The 21,123-nt window shown below is 57.2% G+C and overlaps 1 protein-coding gene across 1 annotated transcript; it reads left to right on the forward strand.

The window, feature by feature from the left end:
- Window positions 1-1,193: 1,193 nt before the first annotated feature.
- On the forward strand, window positions 1,194-4,902 carry KAZALD1 (Kazal-type serine peptidase inhibitor domain 1). Its single transcript, XM_010564828.1, has 4 exons — window positions 1,194-1,695; window positions 2,950-3,110; window positions 4,456-4,603; window positions 4,817-4,902. The coding sequence occupies exons 1-4, from the start codon at window positions 1,194-1,196 to the stop codon at window positions 4,900-4,902; spliced, it is 897 nt and encodes a 298-aa protein (XP_010563130.1).
- The last annotated feature ends 16,221 nt before the right edge of the window (window positions 4,903-21,123 follow it).

Genomic DNA, 21,123 nt, shown 5'->3' on the forward strand with positions numbered 1-21,123 from the left:
TGCAGCCTGACCTTCGGTGCCGTTCCCAGCAGGAGGGGAGGGGGCAGCCCGGCCGCCTGGGTCCCCTTCCCAGCCCCACTCACTCGTGCTGGGTGGCCTTGGGGCAGGGGACCGTAATTTCACTCTATCTCGGGGAAGGCAGCTGGGCTGTAACCAGGGGCTGGGGGGTGTTCACAAAGGGGTTTGGTTCATCATCACCCCCTCTGGAGAAAGGCTCCGAGACCCCACGTGTCCTCCCAGCAGAGATGGGAAGCTGGCGTAGATCAGCCGCTCTGCTTATCCAGGGTAGGGGGGTAATGCAGGCTGGGGTTTGGGGACAGGGACCCTGCTGTGCCGGTACAGGCTGACCACGCTGGGCCTGCTGCCAGTCCACTGACTGCCCATTTGTGCACTGAGTTCCCCTGTGCTCAGCCTCAGTTGCCTGTGTGATAACTGAGGGGGTCACAAACCTTTCTTGGGGGGTGTTTCTTCCCCTGCTCGGGCAGGTGGTGCCTAAAAAGAGGGGTTATGGTGCAGGGAGGGGAGGAGGACAAAAGCCAGGCATGACCGGGAGCATCCTCCTGGCTCGGCTCCTCTCAGCTGGCTGCCTCCAGCGTGGAAAGAGCCCCTTGTCTGCAGGATCAGCCGCTCCACTGCGCTTGTCTGGATGGTGAGGGAGGAAAAAAGGGCTCGTGACTCTTGCAGAGCAATGGGGAAATGGATGGGGCGCCTGGCTTTAGAGTGGCTTCCTGAGAGGAGGTGAGGAGCAGGGTACAAAGCAGCTGAGCCATGACGGTGTATAGCAGCCTGCCTGGTCCCCTGCCAGCCCTGTGGCTCCCCAGGCCATGGTGGGGTCAGAGCAGGCTGGGCTCTGCCTGCCGGGCTGCCAGGGAAGAAGGTTGAAACCTGGTGGTTCTGGGGTCAGCAGCCCCATCCCACCAGAGGATGCTCAGTGTCTCGGGGCAGGAGCTGGTTAGGGAGCCCCAGGGTGGGAAGAATGTGGCTGAGGGGCTGGGACACATCCTGCAGTGCTGCTGCTCAGGGCAAGCCAGCTGGGAGCCGGAGGGGTGGGAGACATTCCCTGCACTGCTGAGACACATCCTCCCTCCTCACAGGCCAGGATGGCTCCTCAGATCTAGCCAGGGAGGCCAGAGCAGTGCCGGAGATCCCTGTCCAAGTGATGGTGGGACCAGGATAGAGGAGCTGCTGTGAGGATGTCTGAAGCCAAGACCCTGAGCTCCTCTTGCCTCGTGCTTTCCTTGCTCTCCTTGCACTGGGCTTTGCTCCAGCTGGGCCAGGCTTTTCCCAGCACCTCTGACTACCTCCAGCGGGGCTGGCAGCGGCTGCTGGAGGAAGGAGAGGGCTGCATCGAGTGCCGGCCGGAGGAGTGCCCGGCACCACGCGGGTGCCTGGCTGGCACGGTGCGGGATGCCTGTGACTGCTGCTGGGAGTGTGCCAACCTGGAGGGACAGATCTGCGACCTGGACAACACCAACCACTTCTATGGCAAGTGCGGGGAGCACCTGGAGTGCCGGCTGGATGCCGGGGACCTGCGGCACGGAGAGGTGCCTGAGCCCCAGTGTGCCTGCCTCTCCCACCTGGCCCTCTGTGGCTCCGATGGCAAAACCTATGCCCAGATCTGCAGGTTCCTGGAGGTCGCCCGTGCCCACCCTGATGCCAACCTCACCGTGGCCCATGAGGGTCCCTGCGAGTCAGGTAGTGCCCTGGGAGCAGCTGTGCGGGCAGCGGGACGGAGGCTTGTACCTCTCAGGAAGGGACAAGCAAGGGGGTCTGGCTTAACTGTTTCACCTGGCAGCAAACGCATGATGTCCACAGGGACATGGCAGTGCTGGGGGCTGCTCCATACAGTGGCAGGTCCCCCCTGGTCCCCCCACTCTGCTGCTCCAGGGCAGCTCCTGTGGATCCAGTGCCTGGAGAGGTCTGGGAGCAGCTTTGCCAAGTGGGAACGGGGTTTATGGGAAGCAGCAAATCCTGCTGGAGCAGATGGGGAAGTTCCAGGGATTTGTTAGCGAATTCTTGGCGACAGCGCTGGGTCCATGCTGGCCCAGTGCTCCTGAGAAATGTGGCTGCCTCCTGCAAATGGAAACCTGGGTCAGTTTGACTTGGCAGTGCAATTTCCATCTCCCATTTAAAACCCAGCTGGGGGGGCAGGCAGCGGTGGAGAGGCCAAGCCCCAGCCTGCCCTGTCCAGCATAGGTCACCCAGTGCTGTCACCACAGAATGAGGGGCATCAAGGTTGCCTTTATTTTCTGTAGATCATAATGTCCTTCAGTTTTTTCCCCCAGGTATATTTTGAAGTAGAGGCCTTCCCTTGGCCTCTGGCTCATGCTATGGGCCAGATCCTGGAGCAGGCATGGGTACGAAGGGTAGTCCTCACTCCGTCCCTCCAGGGAAGGGATGTGGGACCTGGAGGTATTGGCTCCATAGAGCAACCGGGGACCTGCTGGCTCCCTTAATCGCTGGTGCAAGCACTGTGCCAGAGGAGAGGCCTCATTCAACTGGAAGCTCATCCACCTCATCCATCCCCACCAGCCTCGGGCTGGATGAGTACCCCTCGGCCTTTCCCCCACAGGAGGAGCATGCTCTGATTTGCACAGGAGAGCTTTGCTTTATAGTCCTGCTGTTACTGAACTGTTCTGGCTGCTCGTGTGTCCCTGAGCATCATTGCGCAGGCATGGAAAGCGAGGCCAGGAGGGTTGGCAATCCCTCATGGGGCAGGGGGGCTGGGGAGGGAGCCCCTAGTCCCAGCTGCAAGGAGGGACTGTGTCCTGGGGCAAGGTGAGGGTCTGCCGTGGGCAGGAGAGGAGAGGGGCATGGGAAGGGTCCCAGCATCTCTACGTGAGCCAAATGCTTCCACCCTGGAGGGGACCAGCCCAGGAAAGCCCACAGGACCTGCTGAGGGTGGGACCTCTTCTGAGCCCACCCTGCTCTCCTGTGCCCCCTCCCCAGAGCCCCAGATCACCTCTCCTCCCTATGACACATGGAACATCACTGGGCAGGATGTCATCTTCGGCTGCGAGGTTTTTGCCTACCCCATGGCATCCATCGAGTGGAGGAAGGATGGCACGGAGATGCTGCTGCCTGGAGATGACCCCCACATCTCTGTCCAGGTGAGTGGTGTGCCTAGGGTGTTGCACATGGCCCTAGGGTGACCCAGCCCTTCCCAGAGCTCATGGGCAACCAGACCTGAGGGTAGTCATCCTCTGGGGGTGGCTAAGCCTGGCTGCCTGGGGATGAGAAGGGGTGACTGGGCCCTACACATCACGAGGACTGGCTGAGCCAGGGCTGGTGTCTCAGTGGTAGGATCCATCAGCATAGCTCTCTTCTGCAGTTTTCTCCCATAGTTTTTGAACTTAAAACATATAAGATCTGCCGAGTCCTGCAGCAGGGAGTTTGCCACCTCCCTGCCTTTAGTTTTCTCTGCCTGCTGGCTTTAATCACAGCCCCACTGGCTGGGCTGGAAGAGAGGACCTCCTGAGGTGCCTTCCAGCATGGGTTATCCTCTGGTCCCATCAGCAGTCAGGCAGTCCCTGCCCTTTTCTGCCTGCTGCTCCGAGCAGGGCTCCCCTCCCAGAGCTGGCAGGTCAAGGGGTCAGCGTCCTGCCCACAGCCAGCCCCAAATATAGTGCCCAGCCAGGCATACCCAGCTATTAGAGGGTGTAGGCAGAGGCACAGGAGCCGTGCACTGCAGCCACGCACCGGTGGGGAGGAAACTGTGGTGGGATGCATGGGGGGAGCCAGGGGAGCAGGTGGGAGCTGGCAGCATTGCGAGGTGATGCGCTGGTCCCCTTCCATCTTTCTGCCCTTTGCGCCACCCCGTAGCCTGTCGCAAGGTCCGGCTGAGGACCTTCACCCCAAGCAGGGCTACCCTGCCTGGCTGAAAGAGACTCAGCTGTCCTCTGCCCCTGGCCACAGCACCATAATAGCAGCCTGCAAACACAGCTGCAGCCCAGATGGGTCAGGAAGAGATTATTTCTTGCTGGGGACAAACAGAAAATAGCCTGGCTGGCGCCAGAGCAATTCTGGGACCTCGCTGCCTGCTGAAACAGGCGACTCAGGGCTCGTCTGAGCCATCCCGAGCTAGCTATGCTCGTGGCACAGATGCTCCCTTGCTTCTGCCACTCTGCAGAGCACCAACGCCAGCATCCTCCCGCTGTTTGGGGACCACGGTGGCACTGGGGCACAACTGGGAGTCTGGGCACGTCTGCAAGGTCCTGCCCAAAGCAGGGGTCCCAGGCCCTCCTGAGGGCAAGGAGGTGCCCATTGCCCCCGCCTCCCATGGGTAGTCAGAAAAGGGGGGACCTGCAGCCAGGGGGTCTGTACCTGCCCCCAGAGCGGTACTTACTGGGGGGAGCAAAGAGTTTCCCTGGGCTTGTGTCCCCCTTCCCATCCATCCCAGCCCCACTCCAGGCTTTCGTGGCCCCAGCGCTAACTGAAATCCCCCCCCTCCTCCAGTTCAGAGGTGGCCCCCAGAAATATGAAGTGACGGGCTGGCTCCAGATCCAGGGTGTGCGGGTGACGGATGAAGGCACCTACCGCTGCTTTGCCAGGAACAGGGTCGGGGAGGTGGTGGCGTTAGCCAGCCTGACTGTCTTCACGCCCGGTAAGCACCACGTCCTTGTCCCCATGCTCTAATGGGGACAAGAGAGGGGATGTTTGGGCAGGGTGCGCTGGTATGGTGGGAGCTGCTGGAGTATAGGGCTGTGTTGGGGATGCCCCAGCAAGCTGCCGTGCACGGTTTGGCTTTGGTCCTGGTGGGGAAGGGGACAGGCACTGGGGGCGGCAATGTCACATTGTCCCCACACTGCCATTTCAGATCAGCTCAACATGACGGACTTTTCCCCGCCGAAGCCCCGCACAACGCCCGAGGACTACGGGGAGAGTGAGGAGGACTATTACTAGCCTGGAGACGGGATGTCCAGCTGCAGAGATCACCTTGCCCACGGTGGCCGTTCCCGGGGGTTGGGGACATCACCGGAGAAAGCACCCCCCAGCCCAAAACTCCTTCTCTGAACAGTCTTGGCACAAGAGCCTCTTTTTTGGGGTGGGGGACAGGGTGACACATCCCTTTGCTGGGGGGTGCTCGGGGAGGGGACGCTGGCTGGTTGGTGGCACAGGGCTGGGATTGGGGGTGGCTCCGCCTGGGGCAGGATGGGTCTGTCCTCTGGCCGAGCAGGGATGCGGTGGCAGGTGGGACGCTGCGGGGACAGCCACACCACGTGTGATGAGGACTTGGTGCTCGGGCTGGAGGCAGTCCCCCCGGAAGAGGGAGACCAGGGCAGGGGCATCTCTGCCCTGTGCGAAGCATTTTGGGGAAGCCAGAGCAGAGGGCTGGAACCTGGCTGTGACACCCAGTGCATTACCCCTGGGGCTGATCATAGAATCATAGAATGGTTTGGGTTGGAAGGGACCTTAAAGATCATCTAGTTCCAACCCACCCTGCCATGGGCAGGGACACCTTCCACCAGACCAGGCTGCTCAAAGCCCCATCCAACCTGGCCTTGAACACTTCCAGGGATGGGGCATCCGCAACCTCTCTGTGCAACCTGTTCCAGTGCCTCACCACCCTTGGGGGATTTGCATCCCCTGAGCACAGGGACAGCCAGGCTTCTCCCCAGGACCCAGGGAACCTGCTGCCAAAACATCCTTCTCTTACATTTTGTTTTTAACCAGAAAAGCAGTGATTTGAGGAAACCAGACACTTGTGGTTTAGAGTGCTGTCTTTTCTCCGGCCCAACCGCCCATGTGGTCAGAAACACTTTGTCCTTTTTGGACCGACTTTGTGCTTTCCCTTCCACACAGCTCTTTACTTTGCCATTTCAGTTAACATTAGTTAAAATATACACATAGGTCAAAGCCTATACAGACCAGTTGACTGTCCTGCATCCACAAGGATTATTCTGGGGGTGAGGGAGGGTGCAAACACTGTGGATGCTACCTTGTCCATTGTGGGAGTGCTTGGGTCGAGGAGCCCTCCTGCCCATCCCGGTGCTTACAGCTAGTCCTGGAGTGGGTCCTGCCCCTCACATCCCACATAGGGATGGGGGCCCCCAGCAGACCAGCTCCTGTTTCCACTGGAAATGCTCCATTTTTAAAAAACAAACCCACCTGCCTCTCAAAGCTGGTGATTTAGAGCAAACTGTCATTTTGGGGGAGTGTGGGAAGGAAGCCCAGAGACGTGCTGTGTTGCCCCATGCCTGGAGAGGGCTGGCAGGACCCTTTCCCACGGGCATCCTGGGGCTGAGCTCACAGTCAAGGACTGCTTTGCCCCCCCCCAAACCAGCAACATTTACAGGATTTCTGGGACTTAAAACATCCCCATGGACCAAACTGCTCCTGGTTACTTGGTCCCAGCTCCAGGGAGGTCTGGAGCTGCGGCAGGGAGCCAGAACCCAGGAGTAAGGAGTTGGCCAGTCCCCAGGCAGGAGCAGCCAGGATGAGACGAGGCTGGCGGCTTGGGCGCCACACTGCTCTCCTTCCCTTGTTTTCTTTTTTCTCTTCTTCTTTTTCTCGAGAGCTGGCTCAGATGATGCAATTACGGCATCGAAACCTGAACAAGCAAATAAAAGGGATTTGTCTGGAGTTGGCAGTGGAGCAAAATTTCTGTAGCTGGTGAGGCTGGGCCAACCCTGGCCCCTGCATCGCAGTCTGATGGGGCACAGCCAGCACCACTGTCACCCTGCCTGCCTGCCCGCCTGCTGGGCTGCCTGTCCTCTTTGGCACTAAACCCCTTCTCAGCTGGGGCCTGTGCCTCAGTTTCTCCTTCCATCTAACAGTGTAATAGCATCCTCCTGGGACTGCTACATCAGAGTGTGTTCAGGAGGGACCAGGGACAGAAACGTGCCATTGGCTTTTATTTTCCTTTTTTGGGGGGCAAAACCTGCTTTCAGAGGAGCCAGGGTGTTTTCACCCAACCTGATCCCCTCCCTGTTTTGTATACAAATCGGCTGGTGGAACTGGGCTGCCGAACTCAGGCTGAGGCTGCCACGGGGAAACCTGAGAGCGTCCCAGAGCTTCAGCAGGTGAGGAGAGCTGCTTGCTGGGCTCCCTGCCGGTGCCTGGGGCTGGCCACCAGCCAGGGCTGCCATGCCAACCCTCCCCAGGGCCAGGCCCCCCCTGCCCGCCCTGCCCACGTCGGCATGAATCCAGGTCGTGCCAAGTGTGGGTGCAGCGCTGGGCTGGCTGGGGGGATCAGATGGGTTGGAGCCCTGTCCCTAGCTCTCCGTGTGCTCTGCGGGGCGATGACCTGCCAGGGCACAGGTGGGCATCCGTGTTTTGATCTCAGTCCTTGCCCCCTTCATCTCCGCACCTGGTCCCTGTGATATGCCATGGGTACCTAGCAGGGAATGCTGTCAGCTCCTGCTCCTGCCCTGCAGGGAAGGCAGCAGGGTTGTGGTGGTTGAAAGAGGGGGGAACTTGAGCAAGAGCCCTTGGCCAAAATTAAACAAACTGGGGGCTGTGTCTCCCAGTTTCCTCAGATCCCAGTGCAGGAGAGTGCTGTCTGAGTTGCAGGCTAGCAGCTTGGCCAGTGTTGTGGCTCCACTCCCCCCCCAAAATGAGGGGCAGCAGAGCGGCCCCGGGGGCACTAAGGGGGCTGGTGTCCCCCTGCTCCAGCTCCCAGTCTTGCCATTTCCAGCCTCTTAAAAATTAAAGGAGCCAATATCGCTGCATGGCTGGAATCGGTCACTGCCACAGTGCTTAATTGAGGTTATTTGTTGGCTCTAAAAATGTTTGGTCAGCTCTGCTGCTCGGATGCTTCCCACAGCCCCTGCCCCAGGGAGAGGGTCTCCCCAGGCTCTGCAGATGCTCTCCTCAGCCCTGGTCCCAGGGACCTGGCCAAACCTGGTGTCAGTATGGGGACAGAGAGAGTGCCCCCATGGCATGCAGCACCAAATCCCTTTGCTGGCCAATTTTTGGGGTGGTTGTTTTCCAGGGACAGTGGGGATGGAGGGGCCCAAGCGGCTCCTGCCAGCCCAGCTGCCTGCGCTCAGAGCAGCAGCTCGGCCCAGATGTTGGGCTGACGTCAGGGACGGGGTCAGCTGGACTGGGAAGCGCTAACGTGGCCGCCGGCCCTGGGCACGCACTGTCCCCGGCACCTCCCGGCCGCCCAGGGTGAGCAGGGTGCCGGTACCTCCCCGGGCACAGGAGGACACTGCAAGGCTGGGGACAAAGAAAGGGGGGCTTGTCCTGCCAGCACCCAAAAGACCCTGAAGATGCATGCTAACAGAGCCAAAAATGGTGGTTAAAAACTCACTGGACCTCAGACCCCAGGGGGGACACACAACAGGGCTGGCACTGCCCTGCCACCATCAAGCATTTTGGCCACCCCCATTGTGTACTCACAGCTCTGGGTGCTGGGGGGGGTGGAATTCAGGTAAAACAACCCCCCCAGCCTCCAAAGCAGCTGTTTTCTGCCCCAAACCTGAGGTGTGTGTCGCACCCAGGCCCTGCTGCAGGCTGCTGGCGGGACCTCGGCTCTTCCCACCGCTCCAGCCTTCGGTGCGGGGGCACCATCCAGATCCCCAGACCACTCCAGCGACCACCATGGGGCAGGACGCCACTGGGACGGTTGGCAGCTGACCCAGAGATGACACCAGGGTGTCCTGCTCCCCCCAGCAGCTGACCTGACACCACCGGTGTCTGCCTCATCCTTGCACCCCCCAGTGCTGCCCAGAGCTTGCCTGGCAGCAGGCACCTTCAGCAGCTGCCAAGCCACAGGATTTTGCGGTCTGCAGGGAAACCCCACCAGGTTTGGCAGGTAAATACGATCCAGCAGCGAAAACATGCTGTCCCTGTCCTTCCTTGCCCTCGGGGGTGCCGGGACTTGCCCCCGGCCTGGGCTTGGGCAGGAGGTACAACTGCACCTCCATCCCAGTCCAGATTTGGGCCACCGGCGTGATTAGCCGCTAAACAGTGCCATCTCCTGGCAAAGCCACCGGCCACGCCGAGCCCTGCCACTGTGCTGGGCGGCTGGCGAAGGCACGCAGGGTCTTGGGCACCACTGGAGCATCCCGACCCCCCCAAATCCAGCCCTGCCTGCTCCATGCCCTCCCCCTGCCCCTGGCAGCAGCTCTGCCTTGTTGGGAGGGGCGATGCCATCCCAAGGGACATTGGTGCTAAACTGTCCCTCGGGATGATCACAGGAGCCAGAGCATCCTCTTGACACCATCTTTGGGTGGCTGCGGCAGGCACAGCTGGGATGAGGCAGAGCTTGGAGATGTTCACCCGCTGTGTCTGGGTGTGTGCTTTAACTGGGGCTGAAAAAGGGTCAAAACCCCTCATGGCCACCTTGCCGGTCCCCCCCGCACCGTGGGTATATACCATGGGAGATTGATGGCTTCTGGCAGGGGTCTCGGCCAGTCTGTCCTGAATGCTGGTCATGCCTGGATGGAAATTTGCAGCGCTGTAACCTCACTCTGCTAACGGGTAAACTGAGGCACAGAGCAACCAGGTATGGGTAACTCAACCAGAGCCAGAGACACAACCAGAGCAGAACGGCCAGCTACACCCGGGGCCTTCTGTCCCCAACCTGTCCCCATCTCTGGGGGCGGTGGCATTTTCCCTTGTGCCCTCTGCACGGCACCTCTTCACCCTGCTGTGCTGGCTCAGGGAGAAAATAAAAAGAGCAAGACCGCTTCCCTGCCTCCACCCAGCACTTACGCCATCTGATAAACAAAATGGAAATAAATCCTCCTGCGTTTGCAGCAAATAGGTCTCCATGGGGGGTTGCTTTCAATAATTCAAATGCCGCTGCAGAGCAGAGCCCATGCCAATGGGTTTTAATAAACACAGCCATAATGTGACATGCAATTTATTATTAAGCTTAAAACAGGAAACGAAGAGTTTAATAAAAGCACCAGGTTCCTTGTATCAGTCACAGCAAGTGGCAGGGTGCTAGCTGTGGGGAGAGGCTGGCCAAGCTGGCCGCAGGGGCACGCAGAGCTGGGTTTGCTTTGCCATGTACCCCCAAGCTGGGACCATAGGGACCCCGGGCAGGGCGTGGAGATGTGAGCGAGACCAGGGGGAAACGGGGATTATTACACAAATGGAGGTAAGGCACGAAACACTGTTTACTGCCTGCACTCTGCTTTGGCAGAGCTCTGCCCTGGCATCACAGCTTGCTTGTAAGGGCAGATTAAAGCCTTGGTTTTAGTCCTTCTCTCCCAAGACTTTCTCACCCACATCTCTTCCTAACTCAGCTCCACCTGGAGCCCTGCCCTGCTCCATCCACGCCGTCCCTGGGGCTGCCTATAAAAGCAGGCAGAGGGGGTAGCTGAGTCTCCTGGGGACAGTGTGGCTGTGAAGTGAGGTGCTGCAAGGTGTGGGGGACAGGAGCTTGTGGCTGGCGCTGCGGTGAGCATGTGTGCTGCCCACCGGGCTGCATGGCTGTCCCTTCGAGCCATGGATCTGCTCAAGGGCTGGTGAAAAGCAGGAGCTCTTTGGGAAGGTGGCTCAGCTGAGCGATGGAGCTAGGTGTGAGGTAGCTGGTCCAGCTACATCTAGAGGCACCTCTGTACACAGATGAGGGGTGAAGGAGGTGCCAGCATTCCACACTCATCACCTAGCAGAGCTGGGCACTGCTTTCTCACTGTTCCTGCTGTGGGCTTCCCTGGGCACTTGAATGCTGACACTTCCCCCAGGGATGTGGCTTTTTTGCCTCCTCTCCTTGGTCTTGCATCCTAGCAGCACTCTTTCTGTTTGGGAAGGGTCCTCACAAACCCTGGTACTCACTCCTGCAGAGACCAGCACAGCAGCTGGAAGAGAGGTCAGAAGTGGTGCAAGGACTGCCCTTGCTGATTCCTCATGGAAATGGGGTTTGTATGACTGCCCCGTGCTCTGGCTTGGGGGAATGGCCTCAAGGAGAGGCAGTTCCCTGGATGCAAGATTTGCTTGTGCTATATTAGACCGCAGAGAGTCCCTTCCCCACCAAGGCTGTGGGAGATGTGGGGCTTTGTCCCAGTCCAGCCAAATGACAGCCTGGAGCTGAACCAGGGACTCCAGGGCACCTGCAGCTCCTTCCAGCAGTGTGAGCAGCCTCCTATCTTAAGGAGGGCTTTCCAGCCAGATAAAGCCACGCAGGCAGCCTCTGTCCTCCAGCTTGGCTGAAGGGCTTGCAGGGCTGTGCATGGGGCAACTTTTGCAGGCTCTTTAGCTGGTGTTGACAGCAGAGGGTTCATGCTGGGATTGATGCTGCGTAACACCCTCCGGCTTCTGCCAGCACCGATGCCTGGTGGAGCCTGTAAAAGGCTTTAACTTGATACTGCTTTTTTTCTCAGCTGTATTTGCTGAAAGCTCCACTACCTCTGGCTTTAAAAGCCCAAGGGCTGCTGATGTGACTCTGTGTGTGTCCGCTACTAAGGCTGCCAGTGGGATGTTGAACCTGGATCCAGTGAAGGGACATGGTGTTTGACTGTCCCCTTGAGGTGACGATCCCTGTGCAGGGCCATCAAGAGTGGCACCAGCCCAAGGAGGGCTGGAGGGCCCCCCAGCTCTCCACATAGAGTGGAGTCTCCTTGCAACACAGATAGCTTTTTTGAGCTTTACCCATGGTCAGCTGGGGGAAAGACCTGCTCTTGGTGGTATGTGGGGATGGTGTGGAGATGGTCCTGGTTATATCTTGGCTCGTGCTCATCTGATGTCCTGGTTCTGCTCCCTGTGCCCAGCACAGCTCCCCTTAGGCTGGGCTTTCCCCTATGTGTGGGGCTGGAGTGTGGGATTGGGGTCTGACCCCATGGGAAGAGGGGGATGAGCTGGAGCAGACAAATAACCCATGCTGGGGCACAACCTGCAGAGAGCACAGGTACCCTTCAGAGAGCGTCTGGGGCGGGTTATCTTGGAAGCAAGGAGGTGCTCAGCAGGGACCTGCCTTATCGGAGCGCTGGTTGCTGTCTCTCCTCGCAGCCCTCTCTGCCCCGGGGCTGCTCTCTGTCACTTCTCTTCTCCGTAACAGCCGGAGGCAGGAGGAAATGGGAGCCCCTGTGCCTGGTCCCTGTTGGAGCACACTGTTTCGGAAGTGGGGGGGTATCTGGCTTGCAATTACTGTGCCTTTGGCTTGGCAGGCCTGAAAGTGTGAGTGATGGGGTCTCTGCAGAGCAGCCCCTGAGCCCTGGTGGGTTGCAGAGTGCTCGGACCCATCAGCAGCCTCCCTGGCTGCGTGGGCTCAGCTGGCTTGGGAATGCAGGAGGGGAGCATGGGACAGCAACATTGGGCTACTAGTGACAACCCCAAAATTCACCTGGCTGGATGTCCACATCCAAAGCACAGTCTAAGCCCTCCCCTTTAATAACTTCCCTCTCCCATCCACAGCTGGGAGGAGACGCAGAAGCAGTGGGAGACTCGCATCTCCCATTCCCATCCACCTTCCTGCTTTGCAGCCACATGTTACTGTGTGTGGTGGAGGGCTGGGGCGGCTATTCAGCACCTCTCCAGGATGTATGCTGGAGCCGCTCCTTCCCTGCCAGGAGAGCTCAGGTAGGGAGGAAAAATTGGGGGGGTGGGGGTGGGGAATCTGTTGTTGCATCTTGGCTGGGGTCAGTAGGACCAAGAGGTTCTTGGGGCTCTGGTCCGGTGTGTCCTGCAAGTATAGCTGCAGCCAGCGGATTGAAGCCCCCATGTCTGTAGAAAATAAACCATCAGTCACTGGGCTGCTGCAGTTGCAGGATGGGAGTGGCAATTCCCCTGCAAGCATTTTGGGAGGGAGGATGCTACCTGTCCTGCCCAAGGATGGAGGAGCCAGAAATGAGTGCTGCTGATTCCAGCTCAACAGGGCTCACTTTTAAACATGGAGAGAGGGCCAAAAGCAGCGAGCACATTAGGATGGTGTCCTCAGAAGTCACCCCAAACTCCAGCTCTCTCACCGCCAGCTTGCTGTGGCCTTGGGGAAGGAAGGGTTAAGCTGCAGGTCTCAGCAAAGCAAGTGCTCTCTGAAAAAGCCAGCCAAGCTACCCAAATGCTGGCCTCCCCTCTGCCCCCACCCTTATCCATCTCTCTTATCTGCCCTGGGCAAGAGCAGGGCATTTCCCCTCCTCGGCTGATGAGGACCAGAGCTGGCGACAGGCGGAAGCCGGTGCTGACTGTGTGCAGGGCTTGGGGAGGCCATGGCCGTGGCGTCCGGGCTGCAGGGTGGCCTCTGTAGCTGCAGGTCAGAGGTGTGGAGGAGAGGTATGGTCCACCGTGGGGCTGGACCCGCTGAAGAGGTCTCCTATCCCTGTCTGTCTCATACCCTGGAGACCTCCGGAGGAACCTCATTTCTGTAGTATGCATGTAATGAGCTTCTGGGTCTCAACTCCTCTGGAGAGCAGGGCTCACATTGCAGGGGATGGCAGCTCTGCAGGGTCTAAGTACCCTCTGAACACTGATATCTGAGAGCATGGCATCCTGGTTTGGGGTGGCATTGTGCAGTCCAGGCAAGCTGGGGCTTGGCTCTGCCTGTGCTGGGGGTCCACATGGAAGGGGGGAGGTGTCCAAGCAGCCCACATAGGGGCGTTTCACCCAGCGAGGGCTGCAGTGTGAGCAAGGTGCCAGGGCATCTCTGGCAGCACAGCAAGCTCTGCCGACATGAGGCAGGCTTGGATGGGCTGTTTAATTAAATGTGAAGGGCTCTCGCACTTCACAAGCTGCAGCCTGAGCGACTTCGGGAAAGAGGCCTTTTATTAAAAGAGAGAGAGGCTCCGGCTCTGCCAGGCAGCCATCAAATGGCACATTTAATTGTCTCGGCTCGTTTAGCTGTCGCATGGGGAGGGATGTGCTCTGAGCTCTTCAGCCTTCCCTGTATGTCCTTCCCGGCAGGCACACGTGCTGCCTGTGTCCCTGGTGCTCCCGCTGCCCTCCAGGAGGGCTGGCGAGGAGAAGGTGGGAGATGAGCCTCTATCCAAGGACAATACTGGGGGCTTGCCAGGGACTGGGCAGAGCCCTGGCTTGTTCGGTGCACTGATGGCCCAACCTGTGCAGGGCTGAGCCCTTCGGTTTGAAAGGGCTTGGGAAAGCAGCGAGGAAGATGGGAGCCTCCTGGAGGCATGGGAGCTGCCTGGAAGACAGGGGGGTAACTAAATGGCCATTTAAAAGTACCTTCTAATTTATTATCATGGCATAAATGTGGCAGAACGCTTCTGGCTCTGAAGAGGCCATCCTACCCTGGTTGCAATCTAGTAACCTCAGTGTATAAGCCATGGGGCAGGCTGGCAGTGGGTTAGGATAACTGTGCTGCTACTCTCCTCTAGGAACTTAAGTCCTTGGAAATATCTTCTGGGCTCTGTACCATCCCAGTAGCAGGGAGCTGGCCTGTTCAGGCTGCACATGGAGGGAGAAAGGACCTCTGGGTGGCTTTGCTTTAAATCTGTTGGGTGATATGGAGGGACTGAACTTGGGTTCAGCTGCTGGTGCTGAGCCCATTGTCCTAGGGGAGAGGCCCCTGGGGGAGAGTTGCAGCTTTTCCCTTGGCTGTGTGGGAGCAGCCATGCCAAAGCTCACCATTTGGAAAGGGGAAAGAAAAAAAGATCAAGAGTGGGAGGAAATACAGGCTTTTATCAAAACCTCCTACTTCAAAGTTGTCCAGCTGAAGTGCTCCCCTTTGGTTTAATTTGAAGTGATGTTTCCTTCAGCAACTGCAGCTAAATGGCATCAAACAAGGCTGAAACAGCCGGAAAGCCTGGAAAGGAAAGTCACCATTTGGGAACGGCTTGAGGCAGACCTTCCCATTGGGGTCATCCATGAAAGCCTTTCCATGCGGATGAAAACTGCCAGCGCTGGCATTTCTCATCCCTCAGCTCATGGCATGGGATAAAATCCAAACCCTTTTGGGAATGGGAATGAGGGTAATTTCCTATCCTGGGTGCCTGGGGGTGGCTCTACCCCTCTGAACTGGCTGCAGTGTCTGTGCTCATGGGAAAGGGGGAGGCAGGAGATGGAGACCTGGGTGCTACTCTGCCCTGAGGAGCCAGCCCATCTCCCAGGCTTGTAGTTCCCAGCCTGCAGCCCCCCTGAAGCCAGATGCTGAGTGCTGCTTTGGCACCCCCTCCACATGGGTGAGAGCTAAACCAGATTGTGGGGAGAACCAGGGGAAGGGGCATGAATCCATCTTCCTGACAAACCCCTCCAAACCCTCCTGGAGCAGAAAAGGCTGGCCCCTGCTCCCGACGCCTGGGGAATTCCTGTGTGGGGGCAGCGGGGAAAACCAGCAACAGCGGGGCATGCGCTCCCCTGTCACAGCATCCCTTAACTACTAAAAAACTGCCTGGGAGACAAAGCAGCTGGCTTTTCCTGGGAGAGCCTGACATGTTCCTGTCTGCTGTATAGGAACTGATTTTCCCCATCTGGCTGGAAAATTGAGAGGAGCTACTTTGAAGGCAGCTGTGTCCTGTCCCCGCTGGTGACAGCGGGGCTGGGTGCCTCCTTGGCAGTGGGTCTGGTCACTGGGAGGACAAAGGTGGTCAAAACATGCCAGCAAATCTGAAAGCTTCTCTGGAGAGAGGGACGTGTCCTGGGAAACAGAGAGAAAGATCATAGTCGTCTCTTCCACCTCCAGTGGTTGAAGCAAGGTTTTAATGGCAATTATTATGTTAGCAGTAAAGCCACTGGCCAGGGAGGAAAGTGAAGAACAAGTCACCTGTCACTGCACATGGAGGAGGGATGCTCAGAGCTGTCTGCCTGCTGGGGACTGCTCACAACAGTGCCTCCAAGCCTTCTTCCACCCAAAAGACTTGAGTGTTGTTCCAACCAGAGGCTGCTTTATGGAATGGGACTTCAGAAACCTGTGATGGTAGCAGAGCTGGACCCTGATCCCAGATTTTCTTACATTAAATCTCAAGGGGGAGAGACTCAAATATGTTTGTGCTTGCAGTGATGGGAACTCCATGGAGCAGAAGGCATCTGATCATGTGCTCTTTCTCATGCTCTCACTGATGTTTGGGGAAAGGTCTCTGCCAATCTTATGTGAAGTCCTTAAGCTGCGCGAAGAGGCAAGGAAGAAACAAAACATTCTCCCATAAGATTTGGGTGAAAGGAGCTGTAATATCTCTTCTCCCAGTCCAGCAACCCCACGTCCTCCACAGCAGATCTGTTCCAGCACTGGTAGGGTTGCTGCTTTCTCAACTCTCCCCCCTCCTCTGTCTCCCCCCGGCTCTGCTCCATGCACTCCCAGCTGCTCTAGGATGATACAGGCGGGCGCAGAGTTCATGGGAGCCGTACCTGTGCTTTGTCTTCATCTGTCACCCCTCCTGACAGTCAGATCCATCTTAAACTGGGAGCGAGAGGGGAAGAGAGGGAAGTAATAATTAACCTCTGTGCAGGCCGCTCCCAAAATGCTGCAGTCTGGTGATGCACGAGGAGACGTCCCTGACACTTTTATTGCTACTCCAGCGCCGTGCTGCGTCTGTAGGAGGTGATTTGGCTGGGCTGGGATACCTGAGACTTTCATTATGGTTGAAGAGCTGCTGGCACCTGCAGCACTTCCCTGCTGGGTGCATTACCAAGGGCTCCCCACCACCCTTGCTTGCAGAGCTGGGGGACAAAGCTCATTTGGGGTGTTTGCAGGCAGGCTGAGTTGGGGTTTTCATGGAGCAGTCCTTGCAGGGGGGGTTAGATTTAGTGATTGAAGTTGTTTCTGGTGGAGGTGGAGTACAGGTATGCAGGAGCAGAGCTGACAGGGTGGTCTGGGATGGGTAGTCCCAGCCCCAGGGTGAGCTGCCTGGATGTGTCTGAGGTCTAGGGCAGGAGCCCGGGTGTTCTGGAGCCTGAGCTCCCGTTACCTGTGACAGACCCTTGGTGGCAACCTTGTCCTGAATCGGAAAGTTTCCTCGATGAAGACATGAAGTGGGGCTGGGGACTTTTGGGCTCCCTTGTGATGCTGTGCTGGACCGTAATGCCATCTTGGCAAGGGACGGTGCTGAACATCCCCCTGGGTCCCTGCAGCCCTCTGCCCTGGATGCCTGTGGGGTCCCTGTTCTGGCACCCTTGGGGTGGAGTGACCCCACAGCCGCCTCCCAGCAAGGCTGGGACAGCAATGACGCTACACAGCTGACAAAGTCAGCTACACAACTGCCTGCTCGGGACCTGGTAGCAAAGGAGCCCAGCAATTAAAGCAGCATTAGTGGCCAAGCTCCATGAGATGAAAAGGCAACAGTCATTCTTGTGAACCCAGTGGAGCCCGGGGACAAACACAGCCTGACCCTGCATGGAAACTGGGAAAAGCCACCCAGGAGTTGGTGTCTGGCTTGGTTGTCTGCTCCTCGGTTCTTCTGCAGGATTGTTGGGCCGTCAATCAGAGCAGTGACTGTGTTTCAGTACATGCCGATGCCCGTTCAGCAGATGTTGCAGCCTCATCTTGTACAAGTGTGAGAGAAAATCAATGCCAAAAGTACTTGGCAGCCAAACCCTGGGTAGTGCTGATCCAAAGTGGCTCACGCTCAGACTGGTGATGTATCAAACTCCTGGTCTGCCACGTGGGAGTGTGGAAGCTGGGGAAGGATGGGGCAGCACTGGCCAAAGATGGGGACCGGGTGTAGGGCCAGATCCTTGTGTGGGATGTACTGTTGTGCAGTGTTCTGCAGTGCCCTGGACATGGAAGGTCCTGTGTCTGGGGAGGGGAGTGGAAAGGACTCCTTGGGGTGTGTCTTTGGGATAGCACTGGCATGTTGTTTGTCCATGAGATGGGTTGCAGCAGCTGTTCCTCCCCAAAAATGGTCCCAAGCAGCCAGGACTGTCAGCGGGCAGGAGCCCAGCATCAGGTCCCACTGCTGTCCCCAGGGTCTGCAGCAAGGGACAGCCATCCAAGGGCTGTGAGCTTCCCAGGATGGAGGGGCAGAGGGTCAGCAGGTCAGCACAATCTTCTGGGTGGGATGATGGAGGTGCCACTGGAGCTGGCACAGGGAAGAGCCACGATGGGATTTTGGGCCCAGAGGGAATGCCTTGTAGGGTCTGGTGGACTGAGCTTATCGAAATGAGCATGAGGGCCCCTGGTCACTTCGTGAGAAGGAATCACCAAGTGCTGAAGGCCTGGCTCGTGAAACTGAGAAAGGCAAAATGTGAATCTGGACCTGAGTTCAAACCAAGAAAAAAACACTTAAAAATAAGATCCATTTTGTTTTCCAGTTGTTTTAGCAGTGAGAGGGGCTGAAATAAGCCCATCCACCAAGGTAGGAGGTGGCTTAGCCTGCTCTGGTTGTCTGCAGAGCAAACTGGGATCCTTTTCTGTGTGTTTTTGTCATAGAGATGCTTTAAGCAACCCCAAGTTACAGCTGTCAGTATATGGAGGCAGGCTGATAGGACCTGGCCTGGGTAATTTCAGAAGCAACTGCAGAGGATCCTGGCATCTCTCCTAGACTTGAATTCTTTAGTTGCAGCCTTGGTCCTGGGAGGCTTCTTACTCTGTGTCCTGGCACCCATGTCTTTATGAGCTGGCAGCCCCATCAGTGTCCCCAGGCTGTTTCTAACGGGTCTATGAAAAACCATCAAGAAAGGTAGAAGTGGCTTCTGCACAGGGAAAATTTGGGGCAAATTCCTAGTGGGAGACAGTCTCTGCATGTAAGAAGCTGTTGCTCATATAAGTTGGAAATGGGGAAACTGAGGCATGGAGGATGAGACTGATTTTTACCAGCTGAGGCAGAGACCTGGTAGCAAGCCCAGAGATGACCTGAAGTCTCGTACAGCTTCCCTCTTCTAGTTGCAAAAGCATCCACTGGGAGCAGGGCAGCAGACTGAAATAAACCAGCTCCAAACTTTCCAGCTCAGCCTTCAAGGGGTAGTTTGCCAGTGGTAGAGTGGGAAAATGCTCCTGAACACCTGAAATGTCCGAACAGGCTGCAGATGAGGCCGTGCACAAGTGCTGCCAGCTCCCTGGCTTTTGAGCGGCAGCAAGGCTTGGCCTTTCCCTGCACAGATGGGGGTTTAATCAGGCACTGTTTAAGCACATGGGTGTTCAGCACTAATCCAATTTCCCTCCATTCATTAGGGTGGTTATTCATCACTCGGGAATGATGAAAGGCTGCGAGTCTGCGTGGATGCTGGAGAGTGTCAGCACTGCTTGATGCCGGCATGCGGCCACGAGCCCTTCCCTCGCCACTGAGCTTGACCGCTGGTGGGGATGGCAAATGAGCTCCTGGATAATCTCAATCTCTTCATAACACCCAATTGCAAGCTAGGCTTGCTCCACTAAGCTTCGGAGATCCAGTCATCCTAGGCTTGTTGAGCAGTCAGATGGGAAACTGGCTGAAGCACCAGGTAACACACGCAGATGGAGAGGTGCTGGGCTGGGAGAGGACCTGAAGGGATGGAAACCCATGGCCCCGCTCTGCTCCATCAGAGCCTTGCATTGCTCCTGAGGGTTAATTGTACAGTAAGCTTGCTGGGCAAAACCAATCTCCCACTGCTCTGCGAGCCCACAAACCACTGTCTTCAATAAGCTGGTCCCAACCTTACAGAGAAAGGCCACGGTCTGTGAAAGCAGAGCGATGGGGAGTGGGTGAAGGGATGGCTGGTGCCCCAGGCTGGGGCAGAGCTCGGGTATAACATCAGCTGGAACAGCCACGGATGAGGCTGCACAGGGAAGGCAGCTGCTTTGGGTGCACGTTTGCTTCTTCCAAGGGTTTGGCAGATGCACTTCCACCTCTGCTACCTGGTGCCAGGGCAGATGGGTCAGGAGGCTGCCAGAGCAGGTCCTGGCTGTGCCCTGGGACCCTGGCATCCAAGAAAAAGACAAGAGACATGTCGCCCTCTGTCCCTTTCCCCCATATACGAAGCTCAACAGACCTTAGCTTTCCAGACAAATAGCGAAGTTTGCACAAATGTCTAAGATGTTCCCTCCTGTCTCCCAGCTCCTGTCTTCAGTGAGAATATTCTGGCCATTAAAGGAAAAAATAGTAAATTATGCTCCATGGTTGGTGTAAATTTTGGTGTGAGGTGAATGAAAGGGGCTGCAAACACTGTACAGGAGGAATCAAAGGCTGTTGAGCGGATGCAAGTGTGAGTGTTTCCCTGCTGCATTTATTCCCCTGGCCCTAGTAAATGGCCCTTGTAGCATGGCTCATGGGGATGAGAATTACTGCCCTGCCCCAGGGAGCTAAAGGGTAACTACCAATTAGCGGCTGGAGAGTTATTGGATAATTCTGATTATTATGAGTTGTCTGGGGACCTCTGGGTCATCGCCACAGGGCACCTGGGCTGTGAGCAGGTATTTAACTGTGTTCTGGAGTGAACCAAAGTGACTTTCACATCCTGGCCAGCACCTGGTCCTGCAGACCCCGCTTGGGGGTCTCAGCGCAGAGCCCAGGAGGGGCAGGGGGTGAGAGCTGCTTACCACCCATGGAGCTGAGATCCCAAGTTCCTGGCCACTCTGTCTGTCCGTCCTGTGCTCTCCTTGGCTGGGAGCTGGATAGTAATGCACCTGAAATGCTGTCCCTCTGGACCTGGAAGCTGAACACACCTTTGGGGCCCTGAGATCGCCTCCAGGGTGCCTGCTGGTATGGAGTCTCCTTCACCTCCTCACTTTCCCCCTTTTCGGTCCTCTCCTCTGCAAGATTCCTCCTCCAAAGCACTGATCCCTCAGTCCCACCATCTGAACCCCCCATTCATTCAGTCTTCAGCTCATGGCATCTTTGAACCCCCCCCGGCATCCTCTCAGCCCCCTGCCCACCCTGAGCCCACCTTCCTCTCGCTCCCCAGCACCCTGCTTCCCAAACCCCAGCCGAGCAGCGAGGCGCTAACACCGGCACCCCTCTACCTTCCGAAAGGGCCTGGTGGTTGTGTTTGATAGGAGCAATCCATCTCCATCATTGTAATGACCGTTCCCATTAATCGGCCATAAACTAATAAAGTAAGCACTTTCCCCTCCATCCCCCCCCCCCCAAACTTCATTAAGTCTTTAGTACATTAATATGTCTTACTTAGTGTCTGCTTTGGCCTCTGTTTGTTTTTTGGGTTTTTTTTAGCTTTTTTTCCTTTTTTTTTGTTTTTTTTTGTTGTGGGTAGCATAGGTTTACCTGATGATGTTATTCCTTGCAGCCCTGAGGAAGCTTTGACAGCCCAGGTCATCCCTATGGTGGTGGGAGCACCACGCGTGCTAGCGAGCTGAGAAGAAAGGGACAGGGACAGGGATGGGGGGGGGGGGGGGGGGGGGGGGGGGGGGAGAAA

Source organism: Haliaeetus leucocephalus, unplaced genomic scaffold (genome assembly GCF_000737465.1).
Source record: "Haliaeetus leucocephalus isolate CR32 unplaced genomic scaffold, Haliaeetus_leucocephalus-4.0 Scaffold184, whole genome shotgun sequence".
NCBI lineage: Eukaryota > Metazoa > Chordata > Aves > Accipitriformes > Accipitridae > Haliaeetus > Haliaeetus leucocephalus.

Coding starts and splice junctions, on each gene's coding strand:
- KAZALD1 (XM_010564828.1), top strand. CDS start 1,194: ATGTCTGAAGCCAAGACCCTGAGCTCCTCTTGCCTCGTGCTTTCCTTG. Junction 3,111..4,455: donor ACCCCCACATCTCTGTCCAG/GTGAGTGGTGTG, acceptor CCCCTCCTCCAG/TTCAGAGGTGGCCCCCAGAA. Junction 4,604..4,816: donor CCTGACTGTCTTCACGCCCG/GTAAGCACCACG, acceptor CTGCCATTTCAG/ATCAGCTCAACATGACGGAC.